This window comes from Centrocercus urophasianus, unplaced genomic scaffold (assembly GCF_019232065.1).
Source record: "Centrocercus urophasianus isolate 14NV4802_14NV808 unplaced genomic scaffold, USGS_Curo_1.0 seq_12, whole genome shotgun sequence".
NCBI lineage: Eukaryota > Metazoa > Chordata > Aves > Galliformes > Phasianidae > Centrocercus > Centrocercus urophasianus.
Window position 1 is genome coordinate 4,820,622 of NW_024884364.1, and position 18,522 is coordinate 4,839,143.

The window sequence follows — 18,522 nt, forward strand, 5'->3', positions numbered from 1 at the left end:
TACCACTTCAGTGAAAATACGTATTAGATCTATCAGAAGCACAGAGGAGGAAGCTCCTGCCATTGCAGCAGGCCTAAGGACATTGCTGGAGAGACTCTGTGAACCAGGACTATGTCTGAACTAATGTCAATTCCTTGGGAAAGTTTCTGAAGGAGAAGACAAGGGTGGCACAGTGAAGTCACAGAGTGCTTCATATTTTCATGGTCAGCAGTTCTGCTGGTGTTTCTGAGAATAAGGGTGGTCTCCCATGCTGGCAAATTGGACACCTAGGCTGTTTCCCATCCTGAAGAGGTAGATATTGGCTGCTTCTCTGTGTCTGTCCACACATCATACATCAGAAATGATTCAGGGATTCATTACCAGGGCCAAACAAAAAACATTGCCTTTTATTCTCAATTAATTAAACAATTAATTAGACAGGAACATATCAATTTCTGGCTGCTGAAGTCTTACAGTCCTGTGAAAATGACTCAGGATTACATCTGGATCTCTCTCTGCCTCAGCAAAACTTCAGGGAAGCCCCTTATAGGGCTAGTCACACACCAGTGCCTGGACTTAGGGACCTGAAGAGGGACAACCAGTGAACAGGCAACAACGAACCAAGAAAGGGCAATTATCCTGGGTTAATCTGGCTGTGCCAGTAGGACTGAGTCCTATCTGAGACCCAAGACTTGTTACGCACTGTGCTGCAGCGTCTCCCGCTTATTCCCCAGTTCCCTCAAGACTGGTACCCCTGACACCCAACCTAGGCCAGCCCAGATCCAGGGGAACAACCCTTACCAGGTCTACAAGGTGCTAAACTGTTAAACTAATGAATAAATAAAAATTATTCTGCTACTCTGCCTGAGCATCAGATGAGTGGCAAAGCTTCAGGCATAAGAAATAAGCCTCAAGCAGAAGAAAAAAGAGTTAAACAAACAGACTTTTGACAGAGTAATTATCCCATACTTTAGCAGCAGTCAGAAAGCCAACCACCCACCTAAGAAGAGCAGCAGCCATCCTGACTGCGCCCTTCATTGGCCGTGGGTGGCAAATGTCTTGAACCATGGCCATGGGCAACCTCCTGCTCTGCTTGGGCTGGGAGGAGAACCTGCCTGCCTGTGCAACAAGAAACATGGGTAAAAATAAAACTATGCATGACCAGTGAGATTGGCCTGGAATGGGATTTAGCTCTAAAATTCAAACCAGTGTGCCAAAGCCCACTCCTGCTAATGACAAAGGAAAAGGAGTTACTGAATGACAGAAGTAACCAAGCGTTTGAAGAACAGTTTAGCCCCTGCAGAATGAAATCACTGAAGGAATTTGCAATGCTTCCCAGTCTAGTTACTGAATTACTAAGCCAGTTTCTCCAACTACTTTCAAAGCAAAATTATAATCAACCGTAGGATCTGGTATTGTAAGTACTCAAGAATGAGCTTTTACAAAATAGAAGCTAAAAGATTTACAGATCTGTTTCACATCTGTGGTGCAGATTGAATCAGCTTCTTCTTGTTCCCTGTTTCAAAGCATGCTCATAGCATCTGACTTGTGCTAAAAGAAGGTCCAAAGAGCTAAAAGTTCTGAGTGTCTCTTAAAGTTCCAGAGAGGCTGAATCAACTGTATTTTATCAAGAACTCCCTTCTCTTCACTTTTATGGAGTTATTATTCATGTAATCTTTTCAAGTATTAAAAAGAAGGACTGCAGAAGTCCAAGTATTTAAAAGCCTGATTTTCACCTCTGGAAAAATCAGGCACAAAATGTTAAAATTCAAAGAGAAGCTTTATGTCTAGAGAAATCTATGGTGTGTGATTTTGAAGCCTTTGTACATTCATATTCCTAAGGATGCTGGAGGGAAAGAACATACCCTGTCTTCTAAGGTCTCTCCCATCAACTTCTCACTGCTTCCTCCTCGTCTTACTGTTTCTCTTGAGGCTTTATTCCTTCTTCTGTACTAGGATACATAGCGTGGTGGCCACACTGAGCTATCCTAAATACTCATACACAAGTTATCTCCTTTCTTTCTCTCCTAAAGCTGCCCACGCAACTTACAGGGACCAATTCTCCCTTCATCTGGGCCTTGGTCCCACCAGCACAAAAACCTCTCTGCTCCTCCCACAGCGGGACCACAGGCTGCAGGAGGCAACACTGCTTCCCTGAGTTATTTGCATCAAGCCAAGTCATGCACAGAAGTGCTCTCCTTCACTCATTTGGCTCTTCATTCTGTGGGGGGAAGGAATATCAGCTCTGGGTTTTGGAGGTGTCTGGCAGTTTTGCAGTGGACTCCAACCTGATCACTGACTCCTGTATAAACGTTGGTGTGAAAAAGAAAGGCTTCTCCAACTGCATTTTGGAAGGGTACAGGGAAACGGAGAGGAGAATGGAAAACAGTTTTATTTCTGTTGGAGGTACTCTCTGGTACAAGCTAGCAGCAGGGCTGTAAAATGTGTAACAGCACTTCAAAACAACCAGGGTAACCTTATTCATAGTGATTTATGCATGTGCAATCACTGCACTAAACCACCCGTACCTCCACCTGGTCCCTGCAGCACGTGGGTTCTCACGTGAAAAGGGGATGGACACCCCTGACCCCATGGATTATTTGTCAGGCCGGAAAGGACTGTAACCTAAGCCCATCACCATCCCAGTCCAACATAAACTCAGGAGCAGTGTTGAAAGACAAATCAAAAGCACCGCTTGGACACCTCCCTCCATGCCTTCCTGTCCCACACACTGTTGCAGCACACACAGACAGAGATCCCCCTCCTCTAGCATCATTGCCCTGCCCAGAGCTCATGGCCTGCCTGGCCTCCCTGGCTTTCCCTGGGAGGCCTCAGCTCAGTCCCTCTCCACACTTTCCCAGGGTTCAGATCTAGGGCAGGAGCAGCAGAGCCAATGCATAGAACCTGTTTTGAGGTTGGAAGCTCTGCTCAACACTGCAGCTAGATGTTTCATCAAGCTGTTTATTTAGCTAATGTTATCACGACTTGAGGCACTGCTAGTGTTGCATGCAAGGCTCTGGAGCAAGCAAAGAGACGAATCCCTTTCTTTAACCCGTGTGTTACACACAGACCACACCTCTGCCCCACTTCTCCCCACTGAATTCTCTGAAGGCAAAGTTCCCTCAGCACACGTAACCATGAGGCCTGGTCCCACCACCTACTACACAGTCAGCAGACCTCCTCATGTCCTAGGCCACACTTCAGGCACCGCCTTGCTCAGTATCAGACACTTTACCTCAGCAGGCATTGCTGTGCTGTCTCGGGGCAGCCAAAGCCTTCAGGGCACTGCAAAAGGAGTTCCACCTTCCTAAACAACTCCAGTACCTCCCTCAGGAGCAAGGTGCTCACCTCATGGGCAGCACACCCAGCTCATCCACACACTGTTCCCAATCACTGCCTCCTTCCCCATCTTGTCAGGACTTTGTGTGGGCAGCACTTGCCCCAGCAGTGCGCCTGGGGCTCCCTCACACCTCAAGGACCCTCGTGACTCCAGTGAAAGATTTGGCCAACCCAGAGAAGCACCCTCAGCTCTAATTTCTGCTGAGCTTCATACCGCAGCCCCTTATGATTCAGATACCTGAGCTCTGGGCGAAAGCCAGGGGAACTGGTCCCTCTGGCAAAGCCTGTTTCTACCTTCAGTTTCCACAACCCATAGCTAGAGAGAGAAAGCACAGAGACCAACAGCACAAGAAGGACATGAAGCTGTTGGAAGGGGTCCAGAAGAAGCCACGAGGATGCTCAGAGGGCTCAAGTACCTCCTCTGTGAGGACAGGCTGGTTCAGCCTAGAGAAAAGAGGAATATTTTAATAAGAGCACATAGCGATGGGTAAAAGGGGAATGGTTTAAAACTAAAAGAGGAGAGATTTTGATGTTAGGAGAAAATCCTTTACTCAGAAGGTGATGAGGCACTGGGAACAGGCTGCCCAGAGAAGGTGCAGACAGCACAGGGCAGGACAGTGTTGCTGGGCCCCACCAGCAGGATGAAGGGACATGGATCAAAAGCAGAAATCAATGGAGAACAGGAGGCAGCACACCCCACCCCACCCTTCCTTCTTCCTTCTGGGCTTTGGTTGTTAGCCCAAACACCTTCCTCTCCCTCCAAGCACAGAATTACTTGTTGGGATGTTTCCCTCCACCAGCGTTTGTATTTTTAGCACTTATCTCAACAATTGCTACACTGTGTTTTTCACCGCTCCACAGCATCCTGTGGATTTTTCCAACAGCTCATAGAGAAGAGCTGCTTTGCATGGTGAAATGTGAGAGCCCATGGGAGGGGCTGTCCTAAAGAGCAAGGTACCAAGGGCCTACAAGACATGGTCTTTCAAAGCTCTCGGCACCATGAGGATGGGAACAGCTGCGCCCAGAGTGATTTCAAGGCAAGAAGCCCTTAAAGCCATTATTAGCAGAGCACACATCCATTGAGCAGGCTCACATCCACTGAAACAAGGAGGCTTTGCCTCAACACTCCCCCTCCCCACCAGATCCTAATAAAGGATTCAGCCACAAATCCTACACTTCATAATATATGAGCAAAGAATAAAGCAGGCAGAAAAACCTGTTCCAGCCCTGGCCCACCCACCACACACCCTCACCAGCTGTATTTGCTCTCCATCCTTGGAGATTTCAGGTGTTCAAAGCAGTCACCTACCAGTCTCACTTCAAGAGTGATAAATGAGTTTGCATTTTACTATGGCAGGGTGGATCAGAAAGGTCTGAAAGAAAGGTGACACAAGGCAGCCTCAAATAGGTTAACCCACATGTTTGCAGGGCCCCTCCCAGCCACAACTTAGGAATGCCTGGAGGCCAGAGCCCCTTTTCTTCTTCTTTTTTTTTTTGTGTGTGTCTGAAAAGGTAAGAGGAAAGAGTGGGACAATCAAATCTGGTTTCAGTTTATTTCCAGAATTTTACTGTACAAAATATGCAAAGTGTAAAACGGTTTTATGTTTCAGTTTAAAAACAACAAAAACCCATCCAGCTATAACTGAAGAGAACCCAGCTTGGAACAGAACGACTTACTAGACGAAACCCACAGTGCATTAATGTCACAGACACCAGGAATTTGCTTATTTAAGTCCATGATTAGAAAAGAACTGAAAGACCATGTACCACTGCAGTTAAAGTCACATGTGCAAAAAGGAGGGAAAAAAAAAAAAAAAAAGAAATGCTGGTTAGTGTCTGTTAATTAGAAAACCTTGGCAAAACCCACCTTACTATACACAGTATGTGTAGAAAAGGAGTATTACACAGTGATCAAAAAGGGTGCAAGAAGAGAGCTGGCTCTCATCCCCTACCCCAAGACACAATAACGCTGAATCAAAGAAACAGGCACAGAAGAGTGTAAGATCCCTTCACAGCTGGGTCTGTGCGGGCAGCAAGCCGCAGCATCCCCGTGTGCAGACAAGAGATGCTCCCAAGCCCTGTCAGCACTGGTGGAAGCTGCCAAGGGAAGTCGCTGTGGGGTAGCAGCGCACACCCACAGCATCATGCACTGCCCACGGGGCTGCACTGCAGCACATGGATCAGCACACGCTGCCTCTTGGAAGGAAACAGACAGGCAGATAAACTGGTGATGGGGGGGGACCCATCTGGAGTAAACTCAATGAGATCCACACCAGCCGTCGGAAACAGCAACTTTTGGTCACCATCTACCTGAGGCAGCAGCCCAAGCACATAAGGATGCATGTTCCTAAAGGAGACTTCAAGGCTCAAAAAAAGCCCTCTCTTTTAGGAGATCACTTAAAAAAAAAAAAAAAACCAAAACAATCTGATCCCAAGAGTGCTTCCTTCTTCACAATTCAAACACTGAACCACCAAGCTTGGCTCAAGGCTTTAGACAAGTACAACGCATACACCTATAAAGAGAGAAGCACATCCACGCACAAGCTGAATGAGAAAACAGACATCTGTACAAACACCTCAAAACACCTCTTGGACGGCAGGGCAGAGCTGAGCAGAGCCTGGGGCCAGACGGCAGCATTCTTTAATAGACTGCAAGATTTTTCATTTACCTTTTTAAAAAAAGAGAAGATTGAAAAGTTTCTGTGAGCAAGATGAAATTGGCCTGAGTAGGTTTCCACATTTTGCATAGTATAGATCTTTCCAGTTTCTTCACTAACGAGCGTTGGAACATGCACATCTCAAGACTTTTACAAGCTACTTCTGCACGGCCAGTTTTAGAAACTGCTTCTCCACAGCTTCTGGCATGCTTGGAAACAGAGGAATCCCTACACTTTGTGTGGAGCATCCCAAAGCAAAAGAGGAAAAGCTCTTTGCGGGTTCCAATTTGTTCAGCTCTCTCCCAGACTTGTGTCCTACCCCAAGCTGTCTCAGGCTCCAAGGCCAGCACCTCACATCCCACCCAGTATTTGTTCCTCCTCAGCAGAAAACTCAATTGAACACAGCTAGTAAGGTGGAGTGACTGGATCTGCTGGCATGAAGACTTCAGAGGTAGCAGAACACCAGAGGAAAAGCTGAAATCTGTCTCCAAGATGCTGCTCCAGAGTGGATATCTCCTGCTGCCTTGAAAGAGCCAAGCACAACCCCAAAGCAGGGTATACTCTGGAGCTGACCTTGCTCTGCCACTCTTCCATGCAGAGTACACCTTCAGCAGATACTCTGCTGCATGCAGGGTGTGTGTTTGCCAAGGTCTACTACCCTGTGCTCTTAGAAGCTGCGAGAAATCCTAACTTTCCACTCTTCGGCCATGAAAGAGTCAGCCTTTGTGAAAACCCACAGTCACTTCCATTTTCCTTGAAGCAGCTGAAAGTCTTTGTTGCATCTGGTTTAGGAAGATCTCAGCATGGTTTTGGATTTAGGCTGTAACAAATATGAGTCTTTAAACTGTCTGAGCAGCATACTTGAGAATCACACATGGAAAAGAGGAGTGGGCCAACACAGCACTCTATTGAATGGTGCAGCATAAGGTCCTCCTCTGAGGGGCATGGGCTCAGCCTTCACTACAAACAGGGTTATCTCAAAAACCACTCATTTCTAAAAATCGCTTCTCAATTAGATAAGAGCATACAAGCTTGGGCGACAGGAGGGAGATTAACACACAAGGAGATGGTGCAGAATAGGAGGCATTTGGAGAGAAGCAGCCTGTGCTTGGCTGGCAAACTGTACAAGCCTTATTTACGCTCAACTCTTGGCAAGCTTTCCAGGAGTAAGGACTGCAGGATTTGGATTCAGAGCTTTGTTCCCTGTGACTCAATTCTTACTCATTAGCTGGCTAGAAACAGAATTAAACAAACCAGTCTGCTCTCACTGCTTAGGATTTTTACAAAGAGCCTGAGTTCTTACAGACTCCACAGATCCATATGTGGATTTCAAAGCACTTTGTGATGCACTGAGTTTAGCCCACAACAGCCCACTGAGGTAGGTATGATCGTGGTCCCTTGATTTTGCATGGGGAGGGGAAACAAGCCCCAAAGAGAGAGCCGGAGAAATAAAAAATCATTAAAAAAAACTGGGAATACCCAGGAGTTCAGATTCCCTTATAGACTGTTCTCAGCTCAGAACAGGTTGCAACTCTGCAGTAAGCAGCCTGTTTGAGAGGTGAAGCTCTCTCCTTCAGATTTTATCAAGCAAAGCATTCACCTCAACACTGGGAAGAGTGCTTAAAGCAGGAGCTGACAGCAGAGAAGGTAGCACAGATTAGGATGCAGATCCAGAGTGAGCATGTCTTGCTTCCATCTGGCTTTCCATGTGCTTAAGGGTTCAATGCAACTAAGGATTAAGACGTGAGCTTCCTGAGCAGACACTGTCAGACAGGCCAATCGTCGGGGAGAGGAAATCCTGGGAAAGGAAGGTTTTATGGAGCAGTGCCCTAACCAAGGTGCTCCCATGTGTAGGGCACACCCAAGCCCCCGGCACAGCAGTTCTCCCTCTGGCTGCACACATCCAAGCTGGTTCAGCCATAAGCAGAAGTGCTTTGTAGTGCCCATGCTACTCCCAGTCTCTCCTGCCCTGACTGGTAATGTACATCACAAAAAACAAATACATACACCTTCAGGAGAGCTACGTGTGAGATACTGTATGCTCCATCACCTTTTTTGTTTGTTTTGTTTTTAAGGAGGGAATAAATCTGTGTTTTTCCAAACTAAAATACTGCAAAGGCCACAGTCAGTAAAAAAATCCCTGTACAGACACAGACTGCAAGAAAGTCTGACCTAGAAAGAAACTCAGGCGTTGAGTTTAGACAAGGAAAACTCCACCTACTTCTCATCCTTGAAGGGGCATAGATAGGCTTGGTCTCATCACGCACGTTTTGTTTCTTCACAACCAATTCTGACACATCACACAGAGACCACAGGATGGAGGTGAGTATTACACATTCAGACGAAAGCTGCCAGCAGTGGGAGGCCACACAGACCATGGGTTATACTTGGCTGGGGGAATCTCCACCTGGGACCCTCCCTCACCAGGGAGCTCAGGTGGCTGGTAGCTCCCTCAAACCCAAGAGGACCAGCTGGTGCTGCCAGACATGTGGCTCCTTCTCAACTACCGCTGCTGGAGCAGGGAAGCAGCCCAGTGGACTGATGATGGAGCCCAAGGAAGGCCTGGGGTAGGCAAAAGAGGCTGTAGGAAGCTATCATGGGCCAGAACAGAAGATAAAGCAGTGAATGGCATTGGGTGTACCTCACTAGCAGGGCCCTTTGCAGTAAGAGATCTCCATGGAAGGCAGGTTGGCTCATGCTAGATACAGATCTTCTCATGGCAAAAGACTGGGCAGGATGAATCCAGCATTTCCACTTGAATCTGTCACCACAGATCAGGGCCTCTAGGAGGGGCCCACCTGAAGACGAGTCACCACCAGGCCCAGAGGTGGCTTTGGAGTCACACAATGCTCATAGCTAGCATCCAGACAGGCTCATCTTACGAAGAAACCTTTCAAATTAAGAGCTAAGCATCTCTCACAAGAGCAAAGAAGCAGCAGGCCATCCTGGCACTGAAAACGGAGAGACCCCCACAGCAGAAAAAGGCCAAAAAAGGTAGGCAGGTTTTCAGCATTCAGACCGTTTGGTATTTCCCAGCTTTGTTGAAGGCGGGGAAGGATGCACTGCAGCATTTCAACATCACGGCAGTTCTTCAAAGCAAGAGGGGGACAGTAGAGCCAGCCCTTTCCTGGCTCCACTCTTCGAGGAGGGAAGCGTTTTTGCTCGTCTGTTTTCCAGACACACTGAACCCCTTGGATAAGGAGGGATACATTCCTGCATGCTTTCTTCTTCCCCTCTGCAGGGCTGCAGACATAGCAGCGTCTGTGATGCATCTGAGAAGGAGCCAGCTACTTACCCACCCTGTGCAAATGTGCAGCCCCCGCAGGTGTGAGAGGAAGAAGGGTAAGGCAGACCCCGAGGGCACTGGGGCTAGAGAAACACGTTTGGAAAGCAGACTGGGGAGCTTTGGAGAGCCTGGCAAAGGAGAGGGACAAACACTGAGACAAAAGAGGCAAAAGTGGCATGCAGAACTGTTTCCACTAACAAGCATTGCTAAAAAGAATTTGGAAGAGCAGCAAGATGGGCTGATCCAGGTTGACACAAGCAACTTCACAGAGACAGAAACAGACTGCAAAACCATCCCACTATGTTCACACAGATCCAGCACTGATAAGAAAACACACAGAGAGTAGGAAAAAAAAAAAATAAACAGATCTTCAGTCTTACTTATTATGTAGCTGACACAAGGAAACCTCTCACACTCTCTCACTTCCACATGAAAAGAAACTATAAGTTCTCTCTGTACAAGCAGACTTCTGTAGTGGAGAGGTGAGCAGCCTGTTTTCAGGAGAAACAGGTAGCAAAAGCACACACACAGAGTGTAAGGCAGCATTCCAACAGAAATACAGACATTGCAACTGTGCAGAGAAAGAGAGCGTGAGATTCACAATATGCCTGGAAAGGGGAAAAAAAAATCTGTTCTGTCTCCAAGGCTGAGCTAACCAAGCCAAGTCACCCTGTCGCCTCTTAAGATATTCCTTTCTAGATAAGATATCCCAGCTCCCTCCACCCCTTTCCAAATAAAGTGCAGATGGTCAAATATTACTGGTCCATCATCTGCCAGTTTCAGTCAGCATTGGGGAAATAAAACCCAAAAGCAGAATAGTGAAAAAAAAAAAAAAAAAGTTCCAAACAACCCATCCTCAAAATCCCTTAGACTGAAGTCTCGGACTGTAAGCGAAGGACAAATTTATGAGATTTAGGGTCTATGAACTCTTCAGAGAGTTTGATGAAGGGAATTTTCTTCACATTAGCAACAAGGCTGAAGTCCAAGCACTTGAGGACAAAAACAATTCCATCTTGCAACCCACTTGTGACTGCTTCCTCGCTAACGAGTGTCCACTGCTTGGAGAACCAGCGATCCCTGTCGTACTGGAGGGTTGGGCCGGGGCTGAGGTAACGCTCCAGGAATGCCTAGTAAGAAAGTGAACACATTAGCACCGGGGAAACAGCAGCCCCATGACTCTGTCTGCTTCCACGCTCTCTTTCTTTCTCTAGATACAGCTCTGTGAGCACTGGCTTGCAATGCAGGAAGTTATTTCAGCTTCTGGGCTTCAGGAGACATCTGTTCCCCTCTCCCTTGCTATCTTAATGGCAGCAGAACCACCCCCTTGCACCTCTGAGGAAGATCCCATGTGGATCCCAGTGAAAGGTCCACCTCTGTTTCTCCACAGCATTTCCACACTCAGCACAGAAAGTCCTGGGTAAATTCCCAAGAGTGAATTATTGCATTTTTGTCCTTGGGTTGTGTTCTCCAGCAAGGTGGTTGTAGGATGCTATTAGGGAGGAAGGAGGACACTGAGGACCACGTGACCCATCTCCCTCATCATTCAGTCCCTCCCTGCATTTGCAGTTCAGCAGTCAGGGTGTGAAGCAACAAAATGACATCTGACCAGGCAGACCATGAGTTACAAATACTGTCAGACAGGGATTTAGGCTATAAATAGCAGCAGTCCAAAATGCAGCAGCGTGGAAGAGATAAAAAGAAGAAAAATGTCATTTGCAAGTTGCTATCTCCATCAGTCAGCCAGCTGGGAAAACTGCCCATGACTCAGGGCCACCACCTTGGACACTTCTTTGATACTGACTCCAGTGCTGAACTGGATATCAGAACAAGCAGCTAATTATCTCATGGGTACTTTCAGCTGAAAAGAAAAAGGTGCTTCAGAGGAAACACCACTTCCTGATGCAATCTACAGAGTGCTGACTGCATTACAGAGAGCAGATATAAAAATCTCCACTCGCTTTCCCCAGCAATTCCTTGCCCTGTGCACGCACACATGCTGTCCCTTTATCCTTCCTAACCTACACTAGGGTTAAAGAGGACGTTACCTTTGGTGTCATGTTATTTGTGATGCAGAAGGACAAGTGTTGCAGGATGCTCTCCATGCTGTGGTACTGCTGCTGGCGGGTGGTACGAAGGTACTTCTGCAGAGCTCTTGCCATGGACGGGAAGATCGCCTGGGCTGCTTCTCGAGAGTCCATCATCTCTCCTGGAGCTTTTTGCTGTTCCTCTGCCTGGAGGCGTTTGATATGAGTGAAGGCCTCCTCTACTGCAACCACAAGCCTTGCAGAAAGAAAACCAGCACAGCAAGAGTCACAACACAAGAGGTAGAATGGGTCTGTAGTTAAGGCAGAGCCTGGGAGTCAGGATTTGCAAGCTCCAGTTCCTATCTCTACCACTGACTCACTGTCTGCCATACAAGTTACATAAAATCCACTCCGCTGACGATCTGTGAGGTAAGACAGCAGCTCTCCTTTTCTTGCCCAAGCCATCCAGAAACTGAAGGTCATAAACCAGGATTAAGGCTTTAAAAGCCTGACTGTCGTACTTGGTTCTGCCAACACAGCATAAACATCAGTTACATGACTTAACAAGACACAGCTGCCCTTGTGTTTTAAGGCATATCTTTGGAACGGCCGTTCCAGCATGCAGTGCAGCAGCTTGATGTCAGGAAGAGGCTGGCTATAAACTAGCATGACCCAGGATGCAGAGTGCTGTAAGACTGTGCTCACCTAGCTGCGGCCTGCTCTGATTAACACCAACTGAGAGCAGACCTTGCATTTCAGGATGACTGCCCTGTAACTCTCCACTGAACAATGATGAGGTCCCCATCTACCCTCCTAACACTGCAGCCAAAGACATCCTCTGCAAAGCATTCCTGTGTTGGCACAGGTGAGCAAACACCGAGAACGCACCATAAAAAGGCAAACATGCCAAATGACACTTGCAAGCCCAGCAGAATTTAACTAGTCAGAGACTGTGCTGCAGTCAATGGGGAAAAAGCAACAGTAATGGAAGAGCCACCCGACAAAATTATTTTGCCTCTCTAGACAGGATGTGTTTCACACTCAAGTCACCAATTACTGTGACCTTTATGCCATTACCCAATGTACAGCAAAGCTAGAAGAAGCTGCCTCAGGACAAGCAGTGGTACAGAACACTGCATTCAGGCTGTATACAAAGAACAGCACAAGAATCCCTGACCCCTGTAAGTTTTGTTTAATTTGTCTGGGGGAACAGTGGAAATCAGTTTTTAATCTCTTTGTGTCCTTTTGTTGCAGCTCTGACCTTCCTTCTTTGTAACATCTGGCATGCTCTTCTAGTGACTGATGGTTTTGCTCTGACTAAGCAGCTGCTCTAACCAGCCTCATCAAGAAAGAGAGACATGCACACATTAGAATGCTATATTGCATAGAAAAGAAAATTTAAGATCCTATTACCCCATGGCTGGAAGAGAGCCTGACCAACTGCAGCTACAGAGCATAGGTCAGACCAAATCAGGCTAGAGGGACACTGTGCCAGCACTTTCCCAATGAAATATAAGCTGCCAAAATAAAACACAATACAAGCCAGCTCCATCCAGTTATGGCACATTCCTTCCAAACACAGGGGTGCCTGTCTGTACGCAGCTCCCCTCAAAACGTTAGGTGTGTTAACTACAAACAGTAATTAGGTTCTCAAGCAAACAAAGGCACAAACTTTCTGGGATCACCTCACCAAAATGTTAACTCCACAGACTAAGTGTGACTACAGAAAACACCTATTTATTTCCAAAATAAAACAGAGGCAGTCCTGGTCATGCCTTTCCCCTCCAATTCATTACTAGGAAAGACAGGCAAACTGCCCCTTTTAGTTGCCTGTAAAAACATATTCTTTCCTCTCCCACAAAGAGGCAATACCAACTGTCCCACCAGCTCTGCCCTTGAATTACTTGAGCCAAGATGACAAGCCTGAGCACAGGGGAAATAATGGGATTTCCTACAGCAAGTAACTATGGATTTGTCAAGCACTGGACTGTTCCCTAATCCGTGACATCACATTAGCTTATCTGGCACAATATACACAAGCTCTGCTTATGTATTTTCTTCAGATAACTCTAGTTTTCAAGCTGTCACTGTCCCTTGTGCATCTGGGTTTCATATGTTCGCGTACCGCGACAGATTTACAGCCACCCCCCAGCCCTTCATCAAAAATCCCTCTTCTCTGAACAGGCTCAGCAAGTCTATCATGACTGAGCCTCTAAAAAGCATCAGCTGAGCCGCACTGGGGATCACCCCTGGGGAAAGGACACCTTTACCTTGCACGACGCTTTTTGACTCGGCGCTCGTGGTCGGCCTCTTCGTAGTAGAGCTCATTGTGGCTAGAGTCCCTGCGCCGGGCTGCGGCTGCGATCATGGCACGGGACTGCCCTGAGGCATTGTTCCCTGGGCCTTCCGCAAGAGGAGACAAGAAGGCGGGCATTACTGTCACAGAAGTGAGCTGGGAAAGAGCAGTACCACAAAGCATCTGCCACAGGTGTGCCACAACTCTGCCCCTACCCCGTCTACACAGCTTCATGAGCTCTGTAGAAACCCCGCTGGACAGCACGTGCTTGGAGAGGAGCTCTCTTCCTAGCTCCAAGGATGACAGTGGAAAAAGAAGTTAGTAGGGATCTCACGCAAAGACAGGTAAGATATGCATGCCAAGGATGCAACTTACCATCCATTATATGTGCTTTCAGTTTGACAGCAAGAACAGCTGCAACGCCCCACATTTCAGCAACAAGACAGTGTGAGAACAGAAGAAACATGGCGTTGGAAAGAGGAGAAAGACAAACACAAGAACATCAAGAGACGTAGAGACGAATGAATGAAAAACAAAGTTCAGGCAGTTACACATGGAAAAGAAAAGCAGGATGCAGAGACAACATAACTACCTTCAGACAAAGTTTTGCAGAAGGGTAGATGCTTTCTGAGCAACAGGTGTGCTACAGGTTAGGCTGGGGTCTGTGCATGCAGCAACTCCAGAGCAGCATCTGCTATCAGAGCTCCTATTGCTCCTATTCCCTGAACAGGTAATCTATGACCTGCTCTTGAACACTCCAGCAAAGGAAAGAGGAGTTTATAAGATCTTAAGTAGTGACCACACAGTGCAGGAACGGCCTAGGAAGCTCCCAGCTCTGGCTGTTAGACAAATATGTGGTAGAAAGGGAGAAAATGTTACTCTCGATAAGTGTACCAACTCTTCTACCCAATAGAGGATAAAGAAGGGAAGCCTAAGACAGTCTCCAAACCACTGAGAGCTGTTTCTCCAACTGCTCTTACCTGGCAGTGACTAAGGCCCATCAATTGCACAGACATGCTTAAATTATTCTGCTTATGCAAAGGCAGCTTTTATTTATTTTTCCTAAAAATCACAAACAACATTTCCAAGACAGAAGCCTGAAGCTCAACAGTAGGAAGACCCATCATTTAAACAGATGGCTCCTAAACTTCAAACTTTGTTTCACAGACTTGAAATGGAGAATACTACTCAAGGGAGACACTGGCTCCCAAATTTGGGTTAGAATTATTACAAGCCTTTTTGACTATGCCTGGTGATGGAAATTCAGGTTTTGAAGGTAAGCCTCCCCACTCTGTATAAGATTACAGCAAGATGTTTTTCCTTCCTGGCTGCTACAACATCAAATACAAAAGCTGCCAACAAATTAAGCTGCTTAATAGCGTTACTGTTTTTTCACACAGAGGGTGTAAAAGGCTGTCAAGACGCCAAGGCGAGCTGCAGCCAGAACTACACTCCTCTTTGTAAAGAGGATGGGAATGATTCTGAAGAATATGCCTCTAAGCCTGAGATTTCCACATCTACAAAGGCAGAAGTGTTTCACAAGGAACAGACCAGGGATCCTGTACTGCCCCAAAATGGAAAGTGCAAGTTTTAAGGCCCTACCAGGCTCATCAGATTGCCGTTAAGAAGGCCTGGCCAGCCATATCTGGAGCTCATTTCTGGTTCCTTATATTTCAACTAGTTTTGGAGTTGCTAACTCACAAAACTTCTAATGCTGTAACTGTACTGACAGTTTTTCCTCCAAGCTTGAGGCACCCCAGTAACTGCTACAGAATCAGGCACCCTGCTATTTCTTAAAGAGATGCTGCACCAGAAGCAAGCTGGTAATGGGAACAGCATATCCTGCAGTATGGTTTGAATGGTGCACAGACACTGGGATCTGGCAGCTCTGAATTTCCAAACAGGGCCTCACTGAGAATGAGCAACTGGAATGCAAGATCTCACTCCTAGAAAAGTGCAGAACAAGTTGTGTTACTTCTCTCTTACTGAATTAATTCTTTCCCGCCTCCAAGCTTCTTCACTCCAGGAAGCAGAGGACACGGAAGAAGCCTACCCCTCTGCCCCCCTCCTGCTCCCTTCCACCTATCCTCTGCCAGAAATGAGAGATCTCACTGTAAAGATCTTAAACCTACAGTTGATTTTATGGACTCTGCAGTGCTGCATCAGGCTTGGGGAAAAACTAAGAAAAAGGCTTTTGAAACTTCTAGAGCTACCAAGAATACAAAAATTAATTAATTAAATAAATAAATAAAGACATCATAGCCTTGTTAAGGCAAAGGAAAAACCCAAGACATGTGGCTGCATTGACTGATGTTCACATTTCAGTGTCTACAGCACACACAAAGCCACCTAGACCAGCTAAGTCCTTTCAGTTCCTTCCTGCTCTCAAAGCCTTTCAATACAAACCTATTTATATGCAGGACTTAGCACATCTTGTCATGGGATTTCAGCAGTGCCTCACTGAAGAAGCTGCCCCATACAACTTCCATCAAAGCTCTTCCATCAGAGAAGTGCACACTTTTATGAAGGCTCAGATGGCTGGGCACAGCCTGCTTATCAAGCCTAGCTTTTACTGACAGAGCTTCAGAGTGCCAAATGATTAAGTCCAGTTTTCACTGCTTTAAGTGCCCTCATGGATCCACTCAGCCATCCTCCCACACATACCCTCAAAGCCCAAGAGCCTGAAACAAGTTTGCAGAACAGTAAGGCTCCATGGGGACAGTTATCTGTCTTGGCATTTTCCCGCAAACTGCTGAGCATCACGATGACTTGGAAGCACAGCCAAGCATAAGACATGTACAGCTCATTTACTGCTAAGGCTGCAAGCCTGATGAACATTTCTTTCCCTGTCAACTGCTGCTTACACAGTTGCTCCTCCCCGCATTGGTATGAACCTCCTCAGCTTTCCTGAAGGCTGCCCACAGCATCTGTGCAGTGAATGACTAGGGAACAGATCTAGGTTAAAAGTTGCATTTATTGTTGCACAACCACGGAGATGACCTAAGGGTGACAAGAAGCAGAGGCTGCCCAAAGCAAGCAGCAGTGCCAAGAAACTCTGTCAAGCCACGTAATCATTAAGCCTGACCCAAAACTTGGCTGTTTTCACCTGGCAAAAACAAAAGCCTTTTTGTGGGCTAAACACATCTGTAAAGTCATCTGGAACCAGCAACCTCAGCACCCTTCGGAAAACTTCCAGCAAGAGACAAGGATTTGGCAAAGCAAAAAGGTGAGAATGCGTGCAAACAAAGCATAAGGCCAACACAGCCCTTCCCTATCCCACCCGTTCTCAGAGACTACATTTCACCTCACCTACCATCAACATTGTAGACTTTCAGGCCAGCCATGTGTTTGGCAGCACGGGATTTGGAGGCTGTTAACAGCGCTGGGTTGTAGACGGGGAAATCTCTGTAGTAATTTTCCAGAACCACCAATGCAGCTCGCTGGATGCTAGAGGAAAAAGAACAGGAGAAGATAAACTTGCAGAATGCAATAAGGTCTTTTATTTCTTTTTAAAATACTCAGGCTCTCCATAGGACCTAAAAACTTGTCTGGGATGCTAGTAATGTCTCTCCATGCCTCAACAGGAGGACGATAGGAAAGCCCTGAGCAAGGGCAGAGTGTCAATGATGTGCCAGGCCACCTGCAGCACAGCAAAATGCAGACAGTGCTCAGCTCCCCGGCATGCCCAGGCCAGGGATCAGTGTGTCCTGCTGGCTTTGTGTGGCCAGCCTGCACAGAGGGACCAGCTCAGTGCAGATGCTTTTCCATTTGAGTCATTTCCAGCCGCACCTTGCAGCTTCTCACATCTCCTCCATCCAAGCTTTGACAAGAGCCCAATCTTACCAGCTTTCGCAGCATGATAAGATCGTTGCCTTAGGAGCACAGCTACCTGAGAATGAATTATCCCAGTAGCGCCTGTTAAATCCCTAGTAAGGGACAGAATCGAGGCAGCATCACACTTCATTTCATTTGGAACCCACAAAAATTAAAAGGGGACTGCCAACATATTTGTTGGCAGTTATTTGTGAAGTTCACACTTACCAACTAAGCCTGTCATAAGGAAAGCAACCAAGTACTCTCACACATGTTACAACATAGAGGGAAAAAAAAAAGAAGAATAGTAATGTGGGAAAACAGACACGAACAAATTAAGACCTACATTCAATTCTCATCACTGCCACTGATTCAACGTGTGCTCCCGGAGGAGCAATTCAATTTTCCCGTGCCTTGTGCTAATATTAACTGCTACATCACACCCCAGTAATTCAACTCTCACACACTACCTCTGTCACTCTCACCATCTCATTGCCCATCTCCCACCCAGCAGCGAATGAAGTAGAGATGCAGTCCATCTACAAGATGCTGGGGAAGACAAACAAATCCAGACTTGCTCAGTGTGTACCTTCCTCCTTTACTGTTATGGTACAGCGTCATCTGTTTTGTTAGCTGTACACTTTTAAGACGATCAGTTGAGGTTTTAAAGCAAATTCCACCTTTAGGACAGATGCATAACACCCCACCACACTAACTACAGTATCCTCTGGGAGCTTTATTCTCCAAATACCAGTTCTAAATATCCTATCAGATACGTTAAAAGCAATTTCATTTAAGCACTCTGTTAACGATATGTAATGAAGGCCACTGTTTAATCAGGGAAATAATATTCCTTTAACACAGACCTGCAGATGGACAGCCCCCACCCACAGCCAGTTTATTTCTGCCTGCCAAACTCCCGATTCCTCCTGTGGATTTATTGCAGCTCCAAAACAAAATTTCACAAAATAAATCATAGCTGCAGCATATATTTTCCCTTCTGCCTGTACTCAAACACAACTGAGTTTTTCCATGTCTGCTTCCCAGGAAGAAAGGTGAAATTTGATGAGCTTTGTTGCAAAATGTAACACTTAGAAACAAGATGATAAAAACAAGAACAGTTACGCC

The 18,522-nt window shown here is 46.6% G+C and overlaps 1 protein-coding gene across 4 annotated transcripts in view; it reads right to left on the reverse strand.

Moving 5' to 3' along the window:
• Positions 1-4,857: 4,857 nt before the first annotated feature.
• Positions 4,858-18,522, reverse strand: part of VANGL1 (VANGL planar cell polarity protein 1) — a 48,434-nt gene continuing 34,769 nt past the window's right edge. For 3 of the 4 annotated variants that reach the window (XM_042809850.1, XM_042809849.1, XM_042809851.1), the window contains exons 5-8: positions 16,895-17,028; positions 13,556-13,691; positions 11,307-11,541; positions 4,858-10,388 (exon numbers count right to left, since the gene is read on the reverse strand). In XM_042809850.1, coding sequence (XP_042665784.1) covers positions 10,128-10,388; positions 11,307-11,541; positions 13,556-13,691; positions 16,895-17,028 — 766 coding nt within the window. In that variant the 3' untranslated portion in view covers positions 4,858-10,127. The remainder of the gene's footprint in view (positions 10,389-11,306; positions 11,542-13,555; positions 13,692-16,894; positions 17,029-18,522) is intronic. The other variant, XM_042809852.1, reaches the window with a different exon arrangement.